This window comes from Centroberyx gerrardi, chromosome 15 (assembly GCF_048128805.1).
Source record: "Centroberyx gerrardi isolate f3 chromosome 15, fCenGer3.hap1.cur.20231027, whole genome shotgun sequence".
In the NCBI taxonomy this organism is placed as follows: domain Eukaryota; kingdom Metazoa; phylum Chordata; class Actinopteri; order Beryciformes; family Berycidae; genus Centroberyx; species Centroberyx gerrardi.
The window spans coordinates 13,749,892-13,770,939 of NC_136011.1; the positions used below are offsets into that span (position 1 = coordinate 13,749,892).

Consider the following 21,048-nt stretch of genomic DNA (forward strand, 5'->3'; position numbering starts at 1 on the left):
TTGCTGTTTCATCTGTTATAACAAAAGGTCAAAGTTCCAGTCTATTAGTACCTTGTAGATTATCTGTAGCCCAGCAACAATGACCAAAATAAGTCAGATGAATGCTGTAAAGTCTTTGTCTCCATAAATAACTCTGCAGTGACAAACCCACCCTGATCCCTACACCTGTTGACACATTACTGACATTGTGATGATGACAATGATGCAACACGCCACTCTTACTAAACCTTTTTTCACTGGCAGTGTGTCTCATGATTCAGCGGTTCTCTTTTACCATAGGCTGCAGTGAATATGTTGGACTCGCATCCAGGAAATCATTGTCACATTAGAGGTCTCAGATCACATTACACAGGCTGAGTTAGCTGAGGCACAGGCTGTGTGTGTGTGTGTGTGTGTGTGTGAGTGTGTGTGCTTTGAGTCATGTTGTGGAGGTCAGGACTTGTAGCTCAGCGGCCTAAAAATATCATCTTAAAGACAGAGCCTGAGAGAGCAGTTACCATTCTGGATCTGTACTTCACCCTTCACGTTTACCGAGTAGTGAGGTCTCTCTAGGCAAACACACACACTCACACACACATACACACACACATGTACACTCTCCTGAAGAAACATTCACTTGCTGGTCTGTCTGCATACACTCCTGCTCAGCAACGGATTCAAAACGTCTGTAACAACTATAAGAGAGAGGTAGGTTATATTTATTTTCTGATGCGGTACATCATTATAACAAAATAGCATCTATTTACAGTAGAGTCGTACTCATTCTATATTTTGTGTTGCCACGGAGCAGAGGGGGATAGCAGTCGGTGTATTTATGGCTTCATTCTTATTCTGAGAGCCTTAACTCACTTTATGCAACCACTTCATGAGTAGATCTGACATAAAATCAGCACTATGGCAGTGTTTATGTAAGTCTACACCTTACTTTACGACTTTTAGATGGTTTTGAATACTCGCCCCAGAGCCAGATCAGCTATGAGTGAACAAACAACACTCCAGTCAAAACTTCACTTGAACTTCACTTGTCACTGAAAAATCAACACTGGAATAATTGCTGTGAACCTGTTTTTTCCCCCCCGACTGTTGTCAGAGTTCAGTCGATAGCAGAGGTGAAGAATGAGACACAAGCTTGAAGTGTCACCTGTGTATGGTGTTAATACATTTACGCACCTTGGGAGCAGATGAGAGTGTGCAGACTCTCTTTCAGTCTTCATGTTTTGGGTTATGTTCAGCACCTGTGTCATTTTCTGGGTAGCGGAGGTGAACCATGTCCTCCTGTGTGGTGAAGTCCAGAGGGAGGAACCCATACACAGCAGTGCAGGTGGACCCAGACAGTGACTACATCACACCGGGCACACTAGACCTGGAGCAGCTGTTCTGGACTGGCACCAGGGCTCAATACACGCACGTCGACCAAGTCTGGCCCAACATCTACATAGGGGATGAGTGAGTAAACACACACACACACACACACACTCCAGAGATGTTTTCATGTTTCTACACACTCCCACACACTTTAAGTCCCTCAGAGGTTTGTGTTCATGATGGTAGCAACATATTGAGTCTGTGTGTGTTATATGGAAACAGGAAAACGGCTCTGGAGCGGCCTGGCTTGATGGAGATGGGTATAACACACGTCCTGAATGCGGCGGAGGGGAAGTGGAATAACGTGTTAACTGGTGCGGATTACTACAGGGACATGGACATCCAGTACTATGGCGTAGAGGCTGATGACAAACCCACCTTCAACATCTCCCAGTACTTCTATCCTGCGGCCGAGTTCATCCACAACGCCCTGATTCACTCACAGAGTACGTCCTTGAGAAAAGGAACAGTGTGTGCGTGTGTGTTCGTGTAGAACAAGCTGCATAAAAACATAAGAAGAAATGGTTTAGCACCTGTCTCTCCCATAATTAGATTTAGAATTTAACTTTAATGAGACCATCCACTAGGGCAGTAGTTAGAATAGTACTTCACTGCTGATTGAAACCATCTCAATCTGTTTATTTTTGACTGATATTTGTTTTTTGTTCCAGACAAGGTGCTGGTGCATTGTGTGATGGGTCGGAGCAGGTCAGCGTCCTTGGTCCTGGCGTACCTGATGATGGAACAAGGCTTAACCGTGGTGGATGCTATTGAGCATGTGCGACAGCGCCGCTGCATCCTGCCCAACCACGGCTTCCTCAAACAGCTCAGAGCCTTGGATATAGCGCTGCAAGAGCAGAGGCTGAGACAAAAGAGAGAGATGCAAGCCAATAATATAGTTAGATAATATGCCAATGTTTACTACTTCGGTTCCTTTCTCTGAACAGATCTCAGGTATACTAGTGTTGTTAAATTTCTCTGTTTTTCTTTATAACTATTTTTTAATGAAAGTATGTTTTTCACAAAAGTGTCATTTAATTCCTATGAATTTCATTCAAATTAAAAATTGGAGGATGATGATTCAGGGTAGATGGCATTCACTACCATTGACTTTTATCATTTTGTTGTGCCATAAATTGCAAAATGTATTTGCAAGGTACTCATGATAAAAGTTTACAAGAAACCAAAAAAAACAAAAAACGTCTCAAAGTATTTAATTATGACATTTAAAGTCTCAAAATAAAGAAATCAAACAGACCATTAAGATTAATCTTGTATTTTTTATTCAGTTATAGTCAGTTTTAGGGCATCAAACAAACCTGGTCTAGCACAAGGATGGGCAACTTCCGGCGTTGAGGCCAGAAACAAAACAGCACACAGGGCTGTGGGCGTAATAAGCATGTAAAGAAACAGACTAATACTGTATACTAATACAGTGTCTCATTGGCACACTGTGTGTGCCAATGAGACACTCAATTCATGACAGAAGATTATATCATGACATTTTTTTGGAATAATACTTGCAGGGAACGTGTTTCAGTACCATGAAGTGTGAGCAGCGCTGAAGTTTACCCTGAGAATTGCTTTCTTGTTTGAGCATACCATTGTACAAATTGAGGGAGGCATAAATGGTTTCAGAAGTCTCAAAGCAATGTGTTAATTTCAACAGTATTTTTTCTAATAATCTGAAAATCATGAGTTTGGAATCTGTAGCACTTGTATAGTACAAAGTACTCTGACCCAGAAAGAGCATGTAGTTGAGGCGAAAACAGATAAAGTAACGGAATGTCAGTTCTACTGACCGCTGTAGTCCTCTGACAGAGAAAATCAAATCAAAGATAATGACCTTATATTTCCAGCTACATGCATATTGGAGAAGATGTCCACATACACCCCACGAGCCACCAGTTGCCCATCACTGGTCTAGCTTGCAGGTTTCCCTGCATTATCAACAACACAGACACACGAGAGAGATGTTCACATCTCACCCTCTAGGCCTCTGCACACCAAGTCTTCAAACGTTAACATCATTTACAGAGAAAAGGAAAAAGGCACTCATTACTTTGTGACCGACCTGTTTTGAAACAGTTCCCCTTGAACAGCCTGGGGAAAAACAGAAACCTCCACAGTGCTGCTGTTGAAGGTAACTTCTAAACTGACACTGTAATGTCTCAGACACTGTGAGGCTGAAACTTGACATGGTGACAACATAGGACTTGGTGGGCAGAGGCTTTGACACATTTAGAAACTGTGCGCTTAAAAGGAACCCATTTGGTTTAAAAACTGGCCTGTTAAAACAACTCAGAGCAACATAACCCATAATCAATAATAATTAATAAAAAAAAAAAAGAGTCAAAAACAAATCATCACTGCACGTTCCAATGCAGTATCCATAACCTCCCTAAGATAGTGATATTTCATTGTTTAGTCCTCCATTTATATATATTCTCCCTCCATGGAATCAGCGTCTTCTTCTTTAACTCTGTGTCCAAGGGGAAGAGGCAACAGACTCGTGAGTAGATGTCAACACCAGTGCTGTCAGTTGGACGGCAGTGCAACCAAGTCCTGGCAGTGTCAGAGTCACACAGTACAATCAAAAGCAAACTCTTGCTTTCACAAGAATCATATTGACGTTCCATGATAATATTTCCCCATTCAGATCCTTTGTGTACAGCAATATTATTACAGCTTGTGGTGTTAGCATGATTCCCATTTAGTATTTAAACTAACCCCCTGAACTTTGGCTGTGGGTTGTGTGATCTTAGAGCAGCCCCAAGTGGAAGACACAGAAACAGCCACAGATGTCAGGAGACACCCTATTAACAGCTGACGAGTTAAAGCATGGATGGGATCAAAGATAAAATGGACGGGTTGTTGATTTAAAAAAAAAAAAATTGGGGTAGATGCTGTAGAGGGCGGTAGAAAGTATGGGACAGAGTTGTGTATGGGTGGGGTGGGGCGTGTTAGGAGTAAGAGATATGAGGGTTTAGGCTGAAGAGAAAGAGGTCCAGGTGTCCTCAGTTGAAGTCAGGTTTGTCTGGGAAGGTGCAACCTGATCGTCTGATGATGACGTTGGCAGCGTAGTGCCCCGCCTTCACGCACTGATCCAGGGCTTTGTCCTGGACGAGCTCAGAGAGGAATCCTGCAGGACAGAGGGGAAAACTTGTCAACACATAATTCAGAAATACACACAAATACAGGGAAGACACAAAGCAACCTAATGTTCTATCAAGTGCAAACACAGGGAGACCTTACCTCCGACAAAGGCATCACCAGCACCATTTGTGTCAACAATGTTCTTGGGGTCAATCTTCAGTACGGGGAAAGTCTCCACTTTGTCACCTGAACACACAATAAAGTCATATTAATCCTCTAACGGAGTGAGAGAGCAAGAGAAATAATAAAGAAAAAAATAAAGAAAGAAAAATCAGAGGGAAGAAAAAGAAAGCAGATCTTACCATGGGCCATAATTGTTCCGTCCTTCCCCTGAGTAAACACTACGACCCTCTGTCTCTTCTTGTTGACTTTGGGCAGAGCCTGGGTTTCCTTGGCAATCTCCTGAAGGTCCTCAGTCTACAGACAAATACACGTTAACACAACCAGTTGCTAATACATGAAAATAATGCAGCAGTAGCCGTTGCACATGCTAGATGAAATTGTCAATCTACTCACCTCGAAGCCTTGCTCTTTACCGAATGCTGCTGCCTCCTGGAAAAACAAAAGATTCCAATGTTTCAACCACAATGATCACACATAAGCACAACTGTTTTGTGTGTAAATTAGCCAATATGCAGAGTATCTGAAGAAGCTCAGTGCCTCACCGTCTCGTTGCTGAACAGTATGTCCACGTAGGGCATGACCTGCATGAGGTTGTCCTTGAAGAACTGGCAGATGAAGGGTGCAGAGAGGTTCAGACTGAACAGCTTGTTATTTTCAGACGCGTGCTTCGCCACTTTCAGGATGGATTCCAAAGAGACAGTCAGGAAGAAACCCTGGAAGGAAACAATGGCATTTGGTCAAGATTGATCTTGTTGCCATGGGCACAGATGTGAGACCCGAGGGCCATGAGTCAACCTGAATTATACAGGTGAATGGCTATAAATACAGTGATTCATGTCCCAATGCACCACACAGTGCTTTGGTACCTAATACTCACAGCAATGTAGTAGACTTTAGCTTTTTCCACCAGCGCCCAGTTTTCTTCCAGGTCTAGATGCTTATCCTTCTTATAACAGTTAGCAGCAGCTAGGTTAGCTACCAGAGACCTGAGAGGAGAAAGCAAAAGAGACCAAGAGTTACAGACAGATGAGATCATACTCAGTCAACATATGTTTAATCATGTTATTAACCTACCTGTTATCTCCGGTGATGCAAGCTGCACATGTCCCTGTGGGCTCTTCGTCTTGCTCGTAGTAGTGGGCGTCAACGTGCGTCTCCTCGGCCTTCTGCTTCAGAATCTCCCCAAACTTGTCACTGCCGATGCAGCCAAAGAACGTGCCCACCTTATGGGGCTCTTGGATCATCCACTACAGACGACAGCGATAACAGCTCTTAATAGGCAAAATTGACAAATTCTACTTGTTGGGGCATTTATAGTGGAGTGACACTGAGCATTGACATGGTGTCAGTACAGAAAGTTGGTGAGTTTGTGGTGTGTGTGACTGACCTGAGCAATCTTTATAGAGTTCTGTGTAGCTCCTCCAGCATGGTACTCAACTTTGAACTTCTTGACTATCTCCTCAAATCTACACACACACAGAAAGATGCAAGGTAAGAATACAATATAATAGAGATAGTACAGAACGATGGTCAAAACAGCAGCAGGAAAGCTGCAAAGCCTTTGTACACAGTTCAGTGTATGAGCTATACGTATATTAGGGATAGAAAATACATCTTTGTGCAGACGCACTCATTTGTGCAAGTGAATCTGAGTTATCACCATTATTGTCACTCAGACACATAGGTGAGTATCTTTGAAGGTTTAGAATAATCAAGGAAAGAGAGAGGTCACTTCTAACTCTAGCTCTAGTGATTTCTACTTTCCTCAGAGATAAAAAGGGACAATATACATACATATAATATACATACATTTTTAAGGCTCATATACGCCCTGAAATTCTGGGTAAAATCTATTCAAGTGAGCATTACTCCACATAAAGGTGAGATAGTGTGCATGGATGTGGCTCGTGCGCCACTAGTCTTCTCATCACTTTTTGGACTGTATTGTCCAGCAGAGGGCAGCCTCGCAGTTTTCCACATACAATACACTGACAGCTAACCATTCATTATATACCATTTGAATCATTTATGCCTCTTATGTAACACTATGACTGAACCATCGCTTTGATGTTCCTCTGAGGCTCAAAGCATCTCTAATTTACCATGTTATGCAATCTAAATATAGCAGTCTTATCAACCTACACACAGATAAGTGTGTGCGTGGTATGTGTGTATGAGAGCGAGTGTGTTCGTATACACCATTGGAAACTAACAGCCCTACTGCTGTTAAGGTCCTGAGACTGAGGCAGAGGTTGCTGAGAAGGAGACATCTGGGAGAGGAGAGAAAAAGGGAGGGGGGGCGGGGAGTCTCGGAGGCCGCCACTCTCCACGGTTCTGTTCCAGTTCCTTTTAAAACTATTCTTCCCTTTGTACCTTCTCTTCCTTGCCATACCTATGTAGTATGAACACAAGTTTTCAGTGTTCTTCTCAAAATGCTAGATGGGGAGGGATGCCAATCTAAAGACAAGGACAGGACTCGAGGTGTATGGTGAGGTCTGACGACCTCACCATACACCTCGAGTCCTGTCTTAGCTCACTTTTCTTAATCACTTATAATCCATTCTAGTAGCTGAAGGATGGGCAGGACCAAGCATCTGGCTGTTTTATACCTTCATACAGACCAAGTGACCAAATCAATCTGTTCAAATCAATCCATTTAAATAAATAAAATCATCCCACCCACTTAGCTCCTGACCCCACGACCGACCAACCAACCAACTACATTTTTTATACAGCATGATCATTTCCCACACCAATAATAATTAATATTTACTTTTAATATATCTACAGATAAAGATTTTCTTTGGTGGTTGCATTAAAGTTCACTTTGTAATTGAGACAACAGGCTGTTTGTCCTCAAAAACCTTGACGCATAAATACTCCCCATAGTCTTCTGTAGTGGTGTAAATGTGATTTTTTTTTTTGCCAATTTCCAGAAGTATATCATTGGCGGAATATATGCAAACACAGACGTATCTGTGGAAGGTCAAAACTGATCGATAATATTGCTCTAAATCTCCCTCTCTCTCTCTCTCTCTCTCACACACACACACACACACACACACACAACTGTCTTATCTCCCGTTGTTAAATGTTTGCTTTCTGGCTCAAACTGCATTCTTGTCTCAGAGGGATTGGGAGGTGAAGTGTCCCGTTTTGCTATTGGCTGGGACAGTCTCTCTGTGCTGGATCTGCTGCTCTGTCATTGGCTGGCTTTGAGGAATGGAGGTTGATTGTAGTGAGTTCTGGTGTACGCCTGTTTTGACTGGCCATCTCCAGAACAGAACGGAGCAAACTCAGTATGAATTCAGAGGCAATGGGTTTCTCCCTCTGCAGACTACGAACTCTGTCGAAAGACGAGTTGAACCCATGTGTGGGAGCTCGAACACGACTAGAAACTACAGGAATTATGTGCTATCTATAGTAAAAGTGTTGCGATATAGGAGATACCCACAGTGCTTTGTGTTTGTCCTCTGCCAAGATCTGGTCATTGGGCTTCAGACTATACCTGCAAAAGAAAAAAGGGAGAAAAATAGGGGTTAGTTTCTCAAAGTCATCAGAAATCTAGAATCATAACTAGAATCAAACAAAGTCTCTGCTGTCTTGCCCATTTTTTTTTTAAACAAAAACCACCACTGTTCTTATGATAAATTCACAAATTTGGAGATTAGCCCTCATTCACATGCACACAATAAGGATCTGCAGTGGATTATGGTTCAGACACAACCACTGTATGCCAGGGGATTTAGCTTTGTACACACAGTGCTGGGCTTGAGTCAAATATCTTATTTACACTTAGTGCAAAAATAAATGTGATTCAGCTGTCAAAAGTTTCACAGAGACAAGCTGTGAGAAACTGTGTGGGAATGCCTTCAGTCAGAATCAATATGTCGGTCAATATGCTAAATATGTTGTAGTTTCCTCGAAAGACAAAAGGTGGATTGAGGATTAATGTGCCATTTAAATCCTGCTTTATTCCACGTGTGAGACTGAATTAGAGCAGTGGGTGGTTTAGCTCTAATCCAGGCATTTACGCAAGGGGTTTGAGACTGGACTCTGAGCTGGAAGCTAAAGGAGCCCTTTGCCCTGGTCAACTCTGAGTAGCCTCAGCCCCGGCAGGACCAGAAAACTCTGACTCTGACTGAGCTGACCTGCACTGACAGCTCCCACATATTTCAAAAACATATGATTATCCATCTATTGCATTCATACTCTTCATTAATGGTGGAAATAAGGTTTTCTGTTTTAAAAAAGGAGAATGGGTACTCCACTCATCTAAAGTATATTTATTCTTATTTTATTAAGACAGTGGGAAAGTAGCAAGGGAAACAGTGAGAGGGACACAGGAGCGGAAACTCTGGAGGGATTGAATCCTAGTTAAAACACGCAGATCACTTTGTAGGTGCTGGGCTACAGAAATCTGACAGGAAAAGGAAAGAGCCAGCACACTTCTACACTCCAACATAACATTAATAGACGGACAACATGTTGTCTGTGTCCTTTTTCTGTGGGTCTGGATCCTAGGTCAGTGGGGGCATACATGTCATCTCAACTATCTCTGGGTATAGAAATTTGTTATACCTTTTGATGTATCACAGAAGATCAGAGAAAATAAATGTAACCCCCTGATTTTGGCATCAAGAAGGCTGACATTTGGTTGCATGCACAAAATCTGTACACAACAACCTTGTAGAGAAGGACGCCCCAGTTCTGGGTACATCCAGACCCATTTCACTGTCACTACCTTTTAGCAGAGAGACCACCGTGAGCTATGACTGGAAATGGGGCGAATGGAGTCACAGACTGTCATACTTTAATTAACTGGTAATGTGATCTCTTACTATATGGCCAGTGCCAGCCTGCACACAGACAGAAAGACAGACAGAGACAGAGCTCTGCCAATGCCAACCCAGACTCTGACGATAGGACAGTGGATAGGGGGAGCAGTGAGGAGAGGAGAGGGGTTAGGAATGAAGACTGGGTCATAGTTTAACCTCAGTTAGAGGAATGGTGGGACAGTCACCGCTATGTGTTAACTGGCTTCTTACTTGCCCTACCTACGACGACCTTGGGTAAGACAAGCAGCCGTTTCTGCTGCAGCCTGAAGAGGTGGATATGACCGACCTAACGCCATTTTATAGATCTGTCTTGCAGGCGTGGCAAGTCCTTAAGGCCACCCGGGTACCTGGAGCTTTGCCGGGGATGTGGCTGTTTGAGGAGCCAGCAACAATTTCTTAAAGACAATGACATCCGTGTTAAGCTGGGCCACCTAATGAAGGCAACATCAACAACGTTAGGAGTCCTTGGAGAGAGGGCTGGTAGCAGCTCCTCAAGGCTCCTGCACCAGGTTGTGGAGGAGGTCTGTGCGTCCCTGCCAGGGCCCTTAGAGCGTTTGCTGAGAACTGTGCTCTTTCTGACCAATGGGATGATGATCGTGAGTATGCTTTCCCATCCCTGAATGTTGCTCCTGCCGTGGGGGAGTGGCAGGAAAGAGTGGAGCATTTTTATGACCCCGGAGCTGGGGGAATTTGAGACTATTGGGAAAAAAGCGAAATATTACATCTGTGTAAACGTGTCGCACTTGCGCTCTCTGGCAGGGATGAAAGCGTCAAGGTTTTTGGGTCCAGACAGTGGAGGACTGTACATGGGGCAATAGCTACAAACAGACATGTGGCACACCTGGATCCTAGCACAGGGGAGAACTGTCCTTTCTGTTCAGCCTCAGAAACAGTAGCACATCTTGTTGGTCAGTGTTCTCAGTTAGGTGGGGCATTTAGACTGTTAGAGGCATGGTTTCAGGGAGGTTTTTTCTTTTGAGTTGTTAATTTTTGGCCCAAGGAGGAAATTGGTGAAGGTCCTGGTTAACCTCCTGGCAGGAGTGGCCAAGCTGGCATTCTGGAAAACCAGGAAAAACTACCTCAGTCTGGAAGACCAGGAAGAACCACATGTGGGCTCTGTAGATCCGGTCTCTATGACCACCGGTTTGCTGGCAGCTCGCCTCAGGGTGGAGCACGCCTATTATAGACTGGTGGGCAAGTTGGACGAGTTTATGATCACTTGGGGCATTGGGAGGTACTGTGTATAGTGTTGGAAGATGGCACCTTGTCACTGACTTTTTGATTATAGCCTCTGTTTCTTTTTTCTTTTGGTCTTATTTTCCGGTATTTTTGTTTTGTGTTTGTTTTTTGCTTTCTGCTTATGGGTGGAGGTAGTGCAATCTAAATGCTGCTTACCCTGACTTATGCATTGAATAGATTTGTAAAATGAAGAGGTCAATAAATGAGTTTTCTAAAATTCCCCAAAATTTGCCTCTTTCTCTCTCTCTCACACAAGGCAGAGTGGATTATTATGGCACAGGTAGTATAACACAGTGGGGTCTCTGGTTATGGTGCGACCCAATAAATGACAGGCTATGGCCCTCTTCTTGTCTTGTGTCTGGATGTAGATTCTTCAAATTGATGAGTCACTCAGTAAGAGTTTTTTTTAATTTTTTATATCAGATGTGCAGGTGTTTAGTATCTGCGATTCTCACCTTGGCTCTTTTCTAGATCTCTATCGATGTTGATTATCAATTATCTCCACAGTTTTTTGTGCTCCCTTTTATTGTCATTGACCAACTTCTATCATCTACTGGGCAATGAACTGCAATAATCACTAACACTGGGCAATTCATTAACAGCTTTACAGGATGCCATCATGAATATTATTACACGCAACTGTTTTTCCACCCCCACAATGATGTTTGATTCTTACACGTCTGTTCATGTTTGTGTTGTTTTATTATCATTTTATACTGTTTTGCATCCTGCTTAACGCCCTCTCTCTCTCTCCTTTTTAATTTCCTCTCCCCTTTGCTCCCCTCTCTCCTTGTTTTACTGCCTGTTGTTAATGGTCATGTTTGTTGTTTAATGTCGTCTCTCTCCCTTAATGTTGAAAGTTTGTATATTTGAGTTTTTATTTTATCCCCTCCCTTTCCCCCAAGAGGCTATGTGTACGTCTGTGCAGAAGTGTTTTACAACAGCTAGGAGGTGTTGCCGCATGTCTTTTACAAAACACACCACTGGAATAAAAAATAATACAAATGTTCAATAAATCCTAAATCTTAAAATCCATATTATTTCATTATTATCCCTCTGCCAATATAGTTCTAGTATTAGTATGAGTGGTGATTTTCGGTATGTGCATTAATATTTAAATTTTAAAAAATGGGGAGTAACAGGTGTGTGTATACTGGGTATTTACAACCACTTCAAACATGACTCAGCCAATCAGAAGTGAAGATCAGAACTATCCATTTTACAACATTACTTTACTCAGGTGAGAGTTTTTTTTTTTTTTTTTTTATTCCAGTGCCCCGGCCCTGTAACTCACTTGTCCAAAAAGTCCTTGTCCACCACAGCAGAAATGTCCAGTAAAGGGTTTCCCATCCCAAAGAGTGAATTAGGGCTGAAAAACAAAGATCAAATGTTAAACATAAACAACATTAACAACTCAAACATTACAGTACATCTCTGTTAAGGTTGGCTTTAACATAACAGAAAGGAATAGCTATTTTGTTTCCATTTCTACATACCTGTTAGCATTGTGACATTACTTCAACTGCCAAAAAATCTTAATGTTATATAGCCTACACAGTTATGTTTGCAAAATATCACACAATCCATGTCTCAATCGTCTCAAGGCTTATAAATCCTTCATTTATCCCGTTTACTTCCCTTTCTGTATTTCCCCACAATGCCTCAAGTGGATTTAGCCTAATATTTGTCCATTATAGCTTTCGCCTGGTTAGGTGATTTCATGAAAAGAGCAGGCAGCCCTAGTATCTTCTGTACTCTGTGTAGATAGGTTAATTTCATGGGTTTAAAAATCCACGTCTGTACTTTTCCTGACTGTCCTGGGTTTTATTCAAGTGTTTACAATACATCTGCAAAACCCACAGACTTTTGTTTGCATGTGACTTCAAAGCACATGACCGTTAAAACATGAGCCACACAGAAAGAGGAAATACAGGTCCAACATATATAATTAGGAAACAAGCACGATTCGCCAACAGACATAAAAAAAGAAAGAAAAAGAAGAATATGAACACAGATGGTGCTGAAGTCCTAGTCACTCATGTGTGTAACGTCATGTTATGACATTCGCAGCAAGGCAACATCAGGACAGCAGCTTCTGAGTGGGTGGGCATTGGGCTGTGTACATCTGTGTGTGTGCAGTCAGTGTGTTCATTCCTGGGAAAAACAACTGAGCACAGAGATTGAACACTGCAGCAAAACATAGTCTTGTGATGCCAAAAAAAAGAAAAATTCATTCCAAAGCAACACATTTCCACCGCAGGGGCCAAAAAGAACGAGAGTGTATGCACCAAGAAGCGCCGTTGTGCCTTGTGTCAAAGCATAACACACATTCACACTAGAACTGGCACGTCAATAAGCATTTTCTTACAGTCAATTAGAGTTACAAATGTAACTCTTCTACATACAAAACACATACATTCTAGGGTGGCAGTCTGTGAATACTAAGAGCACCAGGATGAGTCCCTGAGATTACTGTAGCATGTCCATAGCATGCATACACTGTCTGGGTTTGGCATTTAACACAAAGCAGACATCTGTGTCTTAGTGCCCTCTCTCCTGCATGCTTGTCCTTTATGTCACCACTGGCTTGTCACAGCGTTTCTGGGAACAACCCTGATGGAAACAAGCGTGTGAACACAGTCCGCGACAGGTGCCACCTGCACACAAACAGATCTAAACAATACATATATTACCCATCTACTGCACTCGACTGAGGAAAGGATTTAACGCAGCAGCATAAGGAAAAGATAATGAGGTGGCATCAAAGAATGAATATTGGAAAAAGGAAGAGGAGGGAGACATATAGAACCAGCAGACGGTGCCTTAATGTAGGAGATGGCATTTTCTCCATAAAATAAATTATCACTCTCCAGTAGATGCCACACCCTTACTATCAAGGCATACAGAACATTCTTCTAACCATCCTCTCAATGTGCTGCTACATGATTACTGACCTTATGCAACTAATTACCCTGAACCAGACAGGATGAAACCATGCCTTCCAAGAATACTAATCAAATCAATTCTCCATTGGTCAATGTATTCTTACCTTGCAGCTGGCATGGTGCCTCTCTCTGTGTGTAACAGTCAGACAGTGACAGACCTGTTGAGCAGCCTCAAATCGGCTCAAAAAGACCTCAGCATGCAAAAACTCCAAATTTCAGCTCAGTGTGCTGCCAGATCGATTTTCGCCTGCAGCCAGAGCTCCTCCTACTGTGAGGAACCGATTGGTCGCATCCAAAGAAGGCGGGGCGAGGAACGCGTGCCTCTGTCCGTGATTGGTCGTCTTCGCTATTTTAGCTTCAATCGACTCATTCTTTTGGAGCTGAATAACATCGTGAGAAGTGTGCTGATGACTGAGGCTATTGATCAGACAACACTGAAATGATAACACCAAGTATCATCTACGCTGAAGCGAGGAATGTCACCGAGTGATGCACCTAGTCAGGACCAACTTTGTTAGTCAGAAAAAGCACCAAAATATTAAAGATTCACTACCAGACGAAAGGCGTGTATCTGTTTTCCTGTTCGCTTTTTTTAGACCTGGTATTGGATGGATCTGGCTGGCTTTTTCCGCAGCAATGACTGCTATATCAAGCAGCAGCGCAATCCTTGACATTGAACAGTTAACGAGAGGACGGACGGAGTGCCCAAATCGGTTCAAGTATTTGTTTCTGGACCCTTGAGCATGCATGTCAGTAACGTTAGATATCCAGGCGACAGGTTATCACGTTAAACTCACAACAGCATTATAACTAAACAGCAAGTTCTAACTGCTAAAAACTTAATTGCCGTTATTTGACAGCCGTGTCTTAACGCTCCTGACCTAACAGTTAGCTAACTCGCTACATAACAGAAAACATGTGAGGTCCACCGCCGCTGGGACTTTGCACGTTGAACACCGACTGTCACAATCTGCTGCTCTTCTATCAACAGCGGTGTTTCACCAGTATCAAATAGCCTCAGCAAGACTATAATTTCCAGCCTCACCGTGAATGCATACATGCACAGTGATTTAAATGAAGATTTGACCTGAGAGGCATCCAACAGCAGTGAAACAACAAGCAAGCCTGTCTCTCCTCGCACGAGAGAGCGGCAGTTAGTTAGCTTTGATTTCTGTCACCTTAGTTTGGCAGGAGTCTGTTTGGTCGGCGACTCTGTCTTCTCCTTCTCTTTCTCCTTCTCAGACAGCTTCACTTTCTTTGCCTTTGGTTCTCCTGAAGCCATGGTTGCACAGAGCACGTTGGAATCACCTTTACCGGGAAATGAAGTAACGGCCGTACATCAATGGAGACGCACGCGCCCGCTAACAACAGGCAGGCAGAGCCGGGGTTTAGCTGTCCGCAAACGTCGCCTGAGCTAAAAGTTTAAAACTTGCTCAGAAAGCATAGTTCTGGGGATTGTTAGTGGAATTGCGTATTATTTGATCCGATAAATTTAATTTATGTTTATAAACATAGGATTTAGGTCGCATGTTTTCAATTTATCAATATGAATTGATGATTAGGTTGTGTTTACGTGTGCATAGCACTTCAGGCTTCTGTTCAACAGCTTTCACTGGTCAGAATATTCTGCCATATTGCCACAAAGTAACATTCCTGGCACAGTCAACTGGAGTTAGCAGGTAAAACTTTATGCTATCTGTAAAACTTCAGATACGTGACAGTCAGTTTAGAGTTTTCATGTTGCCGTTTAGTCTTTCAAAGAAACCTTAAGAAACCTTAACTGTTTCGTTTTTTCATTTTGCTTATGACATGAAACTGCAGACTCAGAAATGTGGTCCGAATTTGCCAATCTCTGATTGCTAGCTAAATGGTTAACATACCTGATGACAAGTTAGTTTATCAGATTGACAGTAGGTAAGTAGCAGTATTGACATGTGCTTTGCATTCAAATGTGCATTGTTTTGAGTTAATAAGCACAAGTTTCCTGAGAACACTAAGAATTTAAGGACTAGTCAGCTAATTTGTCTGTCTGTGTCTCTCTCTCTCTCTCTCTCTCTCTCTCTCTCTCTCTCTCTCTCTCTCTCTCTCTCACTTACTCACACACCACCAACAACAACAACAACCACCTCATTGTTGCAGTTGAGATGATCCACAGTCTGTTTCTGATTAATCACTCGGGAGACATCTTCCTGGAGAAACACTGGAAGAGTGTCATCAGCCGGAGTGTGTGCGATTACTTCTTTGAGGCGAAGGAGAAGGCAGTGGAGCCAGAGAATGTGCCCCCTGTGCTGCAGACCCCACACCACTATCTCATCAGTATATACAGGGACAAGCTCTTCTTCCTGTCCGTCATCCAGACTGAAGTCCCTCCACTGTTTGTCATTGAATTCCTGCACAGAGTGGCAGAGATGTTCCAGGTCTGATTGAGCTCATTGTTCATTTTGCTAAAGAATGTCTGGGCTGGATGTCTGTGTGGAAGTGAATGTGTAGTTTGTTGCGTGTGGTGGGTGAGGGTGAGGAGGAGAGGCAAATTCCCCTTACGCTTAAATGGACGACTATAAATGAATCTTAATGAGCAGAAAACCTTTCAAAATGAACACTAGGAATAGTTGGCCATAAGTTAACGTTTACTCCTGTACTTTATGCACCGTGAAGGCTGTTAAGGTGAATACCTCGCTCCTTCATCCTCCCTCATATTGCCCCTGATCATAATCTTAAATCCCAGAACTCAGTCATGGTCCAGAAAATAAGGATTTTGCATTAAGACTGCACTTCGCTCTACAACACTCTTTTGTGCATATGTCAGTCTAGTGGGAGCTCATGGTGTAACAGCTTGCTTGTTGTCTACAGGACTACTTTGGAGAATGCTCAGAGATGGTTATCAAGGACAATGTGGTGATAGTGTACGAGCTGTTGGAGGAGATGCTGGACAATGGCTTTCCACTGGCAACAGAGTCCAACGTCCTCAAAGAGATGATCAGGCCTCCCACCATCCTGCGATCAGTCGTCAATACACTCACAGGTAAACAGAGGGTTACATCAGGTATCAGGCAGGTTTATATTTGTGTGTATATTTTCATGTGTTTACACATTTGTTTTGTGTGTTTTCCAGGTAGTAGTAACGTTGGAGAAACGTTGCCAACAGGTCAATTGTCCACTATCCCATGGAGGCGGGCCGGTGTTAAATACACCAATAATGAGGCATATTTTGATGTGATAGAGGAAATAGATGCCATCCTGGACAAATCAGGTATGATCAACCACTCACATAATGGCTATAGGTGAAGAGTGTATCCATGGCAGTTATATAGAGATGAACTGTCCTGTTGGTTCCTTAGATATCAACCGTAGTAGATGCAAGTTCTAGGCCTAACTGTAGCCTAATTATATTATAGGATGTGGTCAGTCCTTACATTTGATATCATCTGTATAGAGTCAAGACAGTTAGAAGTATAAATCTGCTTTGCTTTAATGTCATTGTTGTTCAGGTACGACAGTATTTGCAGAGATCCAGGGCGTAATCGAAGCCTGTGTCAAACTCACTGGGATGCCTGACCTGACTCTGTCCTTCATGGTGGGTTCCTTTCCTCTCAGCTCTGTACTGTTCATGTTTGTGTGTGTGTGTCTGTCCAAGTGTAAAACTCACTGTGAAGGAAGGAGAAGAGAAAATCCAAGGCACTCTCCTGAAGCTAAAAAGCCTTAATTGGCCGTGGCTATTTCATGTTAAAACCTAAGAAAACGCACCAACGCGTTGCGGGCCCCACCAGGCCTTCTTCAGGGTGCAGAGAACAATGGCCCAATCCAAATGTCCGGACTGCAGACTCGCGGACTGAGCCCTCGCGGACTATGGTTTTACGTATGCTGACGTTGACTGAAGTGCTCAGCGTAACTACGTGAGTTCGCAAGGGCTCAGGGGTATGGGACTGCATACAAGGGCCGAATGGGACGGGACTTCTCCCCCTCGCTCGTTGCCGTGGATACCACCGACGCAAAATCAACGTTAAACAATTGATCACTGAAGGTGCAGAGCAGAGGAGTCCATTAGCCGTTACAGGCTGATTACAGTCAATACTGGCTGAATATGTGCTTAGATGTTAATAACTTACTGAGGAAAACCCTCTTTGCCTGTTTTCCCGTCATTTTTTGACATCTGCCTTTGTTTGTGTCAGGTAGCAGACCAACCCCAGCATTACAACAAAAGTATTACAGGAAGGGACTGTAGTCTAACTCCTCATTAAGCCCCGGAAATGTTGTGGCTTTGAGTTGGAAAATCCAAAAAGTCTCAGCTCTGCACTGTGCATGTTTGTGTGTGTGTGTCTGTCCAAGTGTAAAATTCATTCACTGTTTGTTTTTGTTACAGAATCCTCGTCTTCTTGATGATGTGAGTTTCCACCCCTGTGTGCGGTATAAGCGCTGGGAGTCAGAGCGCGTCCTCTCTTTCATCCCCCCAGACGGCAACTTCACTCTCATGACCTATCATGTCAGCGCTCAGAAGTAAGTATGTCTGTCTCCAAATAAATCACAGAATCTTCTTATTCTCAATAAGTCAGCTTTTTCTGCACTTCAAGATGTTGAGTGTGCTGGTGTTTCCCTCTTATCCAGAGCCAATCCTGGGTTTCTCTGTTTTCATGAGTAGGAATTTGGAGAACTTAAGACTCTCTGAACCTTTTTGAATTGAATTAGTTATTTTACAACAATGAATAATCAGCAGAAATGGTCTATATGTGAATTTAGTGTAGTGTAAATATTTGAACTGGTGATGGGTTTCATTGGGGTGGAGTGTGCAGCCTTACTGTGGAAATGAAAACAGGCCTGCCAACAAGGTTTCAACCATAAGCCTCTAAGCACCAGCTGGCTGTGTTCAGAGCCTAACCGTTCATTAGCTACGCTGTTTAGAAGTGGCTAATGAATGTGTGTTCTTGACTCTGTCGTGGAAAGAAGTATCTTTCATGAGTATCTTTTAGCAGTACAAGTGTCTATTAGCAGTGCTGACCTCAAGCCCACGGCTCCTCCATTCACATCAGAGTTGGCTATACAATTGTAGCACAGTTCCATTAGCAGTTTTCCAGTAATGCTGGATCTTATTAACCAGCCCTAGAGCATTTTTTCATTGTTTGACTTATGCTTTCGAATTCTGCTTCCACAGTCCCCCTTTTTATGCTTATGAGCAGAATTTATAATAGGATGTCCTAAGGGGAGAAAGGGAGCTCCGTTAAAGGAAAATTTGAGATCATAATGAGGAGCCAAAGGCTGTGAGGCCGGAGTGGTTACAGAAGCAAGTCATTATCCAGAGGAGAGTAACTGAAAACCAAACAATAGACACACAAGTCCTAAAATCATTTACAAGGACGCCATCATTCCATGAGAAAAGGCTACACCAAAACTGTTCTGTAGAGACTTAAGTGATAATCCTTTCACTTAGGCATGCACGATATATGGCTAATGCAATTGAATGATTATGTCAGAATGGGTAGCTAACAATGTTTTCAGATTTTGAGCATGTTTGTCTTTAGCAGACTAGAGAATCCAGTTCCTAGCTCATATTATCACCCATGGTGTAATTCTCTAAGTAAAGAAATAAAGGTACTTCAAAGGTAAGTCACCTGGATTTAAGGTGTCTGTTAGGCTGTCATTACAATGTCATTGTTGTAGTACTACACACTGGAGGTACAACATACTATTTATGCAAAATCTTATTACTCAGCCTTAGAGCATTCTTCCATTGTTTGACTTATTGACTTGTTTGAATTCTGCTCCCACACATTGCTCTGCTCCTTCTGTCTCCCTGCTCAGTCTTGTGGCGATCCCAGTGTATGTGAAGCAGAGCATCAGTTTCTTTGAGAGCGGTTCTTGCGGTCGCCTGGACCTCACAATCGGACCCAAGCAGACCATGGGAAAGACGGTGGAGGGCATGATGATCACCGTCCACATGCCTAAAGCTGTGCTCAGTGCCAACCTCACAGCCACACAGGGAAGCTATACCTACGACCCTGCTACTAAGGTAACCACTCACAATGCAGTGATAGGTCTGTGTAAACTGAGAGGCTGTAAGCTTAGTTACAGCATAACTCTGGCCTATTTTCCCATGTACCTGGGCAAGTCGCAAATAGCTCTACAGTGAAGCAATTGACAAGGTTTTGGTCAGAATGGATCAGTATGATGGGGAAAGTTTGGGAAAATAGCATCCAGGTTGAAAAAGGCCAGAGTTAGGCTTTAATGTCTCTCTGGATAATTTCAGAGCATATCTGTTTTGGTAGGTGTTGGTGTGGGACATTGGGAAACTGAACCCCCAGAAGCTTCCAAACCTGCGAGGCAGTCTGAGTCTGCAGGCGGGAGCCCCCAAACCTGAGGAGAACCCCTCACTCAACATTGACCTGAAAATACAGCAGCTGGCTATATCAGGTAATCCTCACCCTCAAGATCCAGAAGCTTAACTAGTCAGTCCTTACAGCCCCACTCTGCCCACCCCCTCTTTTCCCCAGTTGTCAATGAAGTTAATGGTAATGGGGGCAATGAAGCAGTATAGTATTACTTAAGAGTCTTATCTAACATTTCGTCAGTTTTCATGTTTGAAATGCTCAAGAATTGATTAAGGTGTTTTATGTTATTGCTCACTTTGCTTCTCTAACCTTTGTTCCAGGACTAAAGGTGAATCGTCTTGACATGTATGGAGAGAAGTACAAACCTTTCAAAGGGGTCAAATATGTGACTAAAGCAGGGAAATTCCAAGTGCGGACATGAGTAGTGACTGTGTCAGGCCAAAGGTCAACAATCCAACGTGCCAAATATGGGGCAAGGTTATCACCCCCCAGTGTCAGTTTTTCTATAAGCCTTTAATATCCTCCAGCTCACTGTTATTAATGAAAGATTTTGCATTGTCTAACGGTTATTTATTACGTGTATAGCATTATATATGACTGGATGGTGTTTCTAGCCTGTAAAGGGAAACCTTAATAATCAATGTGTGAACTTATTGAAGTGCTATCAGTTTCTATCCAGTTTTAATATGCTGGATTATATAGATCATTCCTCCTCCTTTTGAAAACCCTCTTCTTTTTTCTTTGCTGTTCTTTGTATACCTTCTGAGTGTTGTCTAAGGGGAATATCAGAGTATCATGGCCTCTAAAGGGACACCCACAGCTCGCAGTCTACACACTCACAAGCACACTAACACACTGTCTTGCACCTCGCCTATGAAATCTTCACTTGCATGTTGCCTGAGCGTAATCCGCCAACGTTTTTACATATTGTGACATAACCTAGCCAGTTTTTTATATATATATGTATGTATATATATATATATATATATATATATATATATATATATATATATATATATATATATATATATATATATATATAAAGTTTATTTTTTGGAGAAT

The 21,048-nt window shown here is 42.7% G+C and overlaps 3 protein-coding genes across 3 annotated transcripts; 2 read left to right on the top strand and 1 right to left on the bottom strand.

The window, feature by feature from the left end:
• The first annotated feature begins 1,267 nt into the window (after positions 1-1,267).
• Positions 1,268-2,280, top strand: LOC139922357 (dual specificity phosphatase 29-like). The gene is made up of 3 exons (XM_071912860.2): positions 1,268-1,446; positions 1,588-1,811; positions 2,037-2,280. Exons 1-3 carry the CDS (start codon positions 1,268-1,270, stop codon positions 2,270-2,272), a joined length of 639 nt encoding a protein of 212 aa, XP_071768961.2. The 3' UTR covers positions 2,273-2,280.
• Positions 2,281-4,250: 1,970 nt separating this feature from the next.
• Positions 4,251-15,001, bottom strand: LOC139922688 (adenosine kinase). The gene is made up of 11 exons (XM_071913240.2): positions 14,845-15,001; positions 12,016-12,090; positions 8,099-8,152; positions 6,032-6,110; positions 5,719-5,891; positions 5,522-5,630; positions 5,187-5,357; positions 5,038-5,073; positions 4,824-4,938; positions 4,621-4,707; positions 4,251-4,507 (listed from the first exon to the last, which is right to left on the bottom strand). Exons 1-11 carry the CDS (start codon positions 14,946-14,948, stop codon positions 4,383-4,385), a joined length of 1,128 nt encoding a protein of 375 aa, XP_071769341.1. The 5' UTR covers positions 14,949-15,001; the 3' UTR covers positions 4,251-4,382.
• A 305-nt stretch (positions 15,002-15,306) lies between these two features.
• Positions 15,307-20,985, top strand: ap3m1 (adaptor related protein complex 3 subunit mu 1). Its single transcript, XM_071913489.2, has 9 exons — positions 15,307-15,345; positions 15,806-16,083; positions 16,517-16,688; positions 16,779-16,916; positions 17,155-17,240; positions 18,027-18,160; positions 19,460-19,667; positions 19,924-20,068; positions 20,307-20,985. Exons 2-9 carry the CDS (start codon positions 15,811-15,813, stop codon positions 20,405-20,407), a joined length of 1,257 nt encoding a protein of 418 aa, XP_071769590.2. The 5' UTR covers positions 15,307-15,345; positions 15,806-15,810; the 3' UTR covers positions 20,408-20,985.
• Positions 20,986-21,048: the final 63 nt, after the last annotated feature.

Coding starts and splice junctions, on each gene's coding strand:
- ap3m1 (XM_071913489.2), top strand. CDS start 15,811: ATGATCCACAGTCTGTTTCTGATTAATCACTCGGGAGACATCTTCCTG. Junction 16,689..16,778: donor AGTCGTCAATACACTCACAG/GTAAACAGAGGG, acceptor TGTGTTTTCCAG/GTAGTAGTAACGTTGGAGAA. Junction 19,668..19,923: donor CCTACGACCCTGCTACTAAG/GTAACCACTCAC, acceptor CTGTTTTGGTAG/GTGTTGGTGTGGGACATTGG.
- LOC139922688 (XM_071913240.2), bottom strand. CDS start 14,948: ATGGCTTCAGGAGAACCAAAGGCAAAGAAAGTGAAGCTGTCTGAGAAG. Junction 5,892..6,031: donor ACTCTATAAAGATTGCTCAG/GTCAGTCACACA, acceptor TGTCGTCTGTAG/TGGATGATCCAAGAGCCCCA. Junction 5,631..5,718: donor TGCATCACCGGAGATAACAG/GTAGGTTAATAA, acceptor TTCTCCTCTCAG/GTCTCTGGTAGCTAACCTAG.
- LOC139922357 (XM_071912860.2), top strand. CDS start 1,268: ATGTCCTCCTGTGTGGTGAAGTCCAGAGGGAGGAACCCATACACAGCA. Junction 1,447..1,587: donor AACATCTACATAGGGGATGA/GTGAGTAAACAC, acceptor ATATGGAAACAG/GAAAACGGCTCTGGAGCGGC. Junction 1,812..2,036: donor CGCCCTGATTCACTCACAGA/GTACGTCCTTGA, acceptor TTTTTGTTCCAG/ACAAGGTGCTGGTGCATTGT.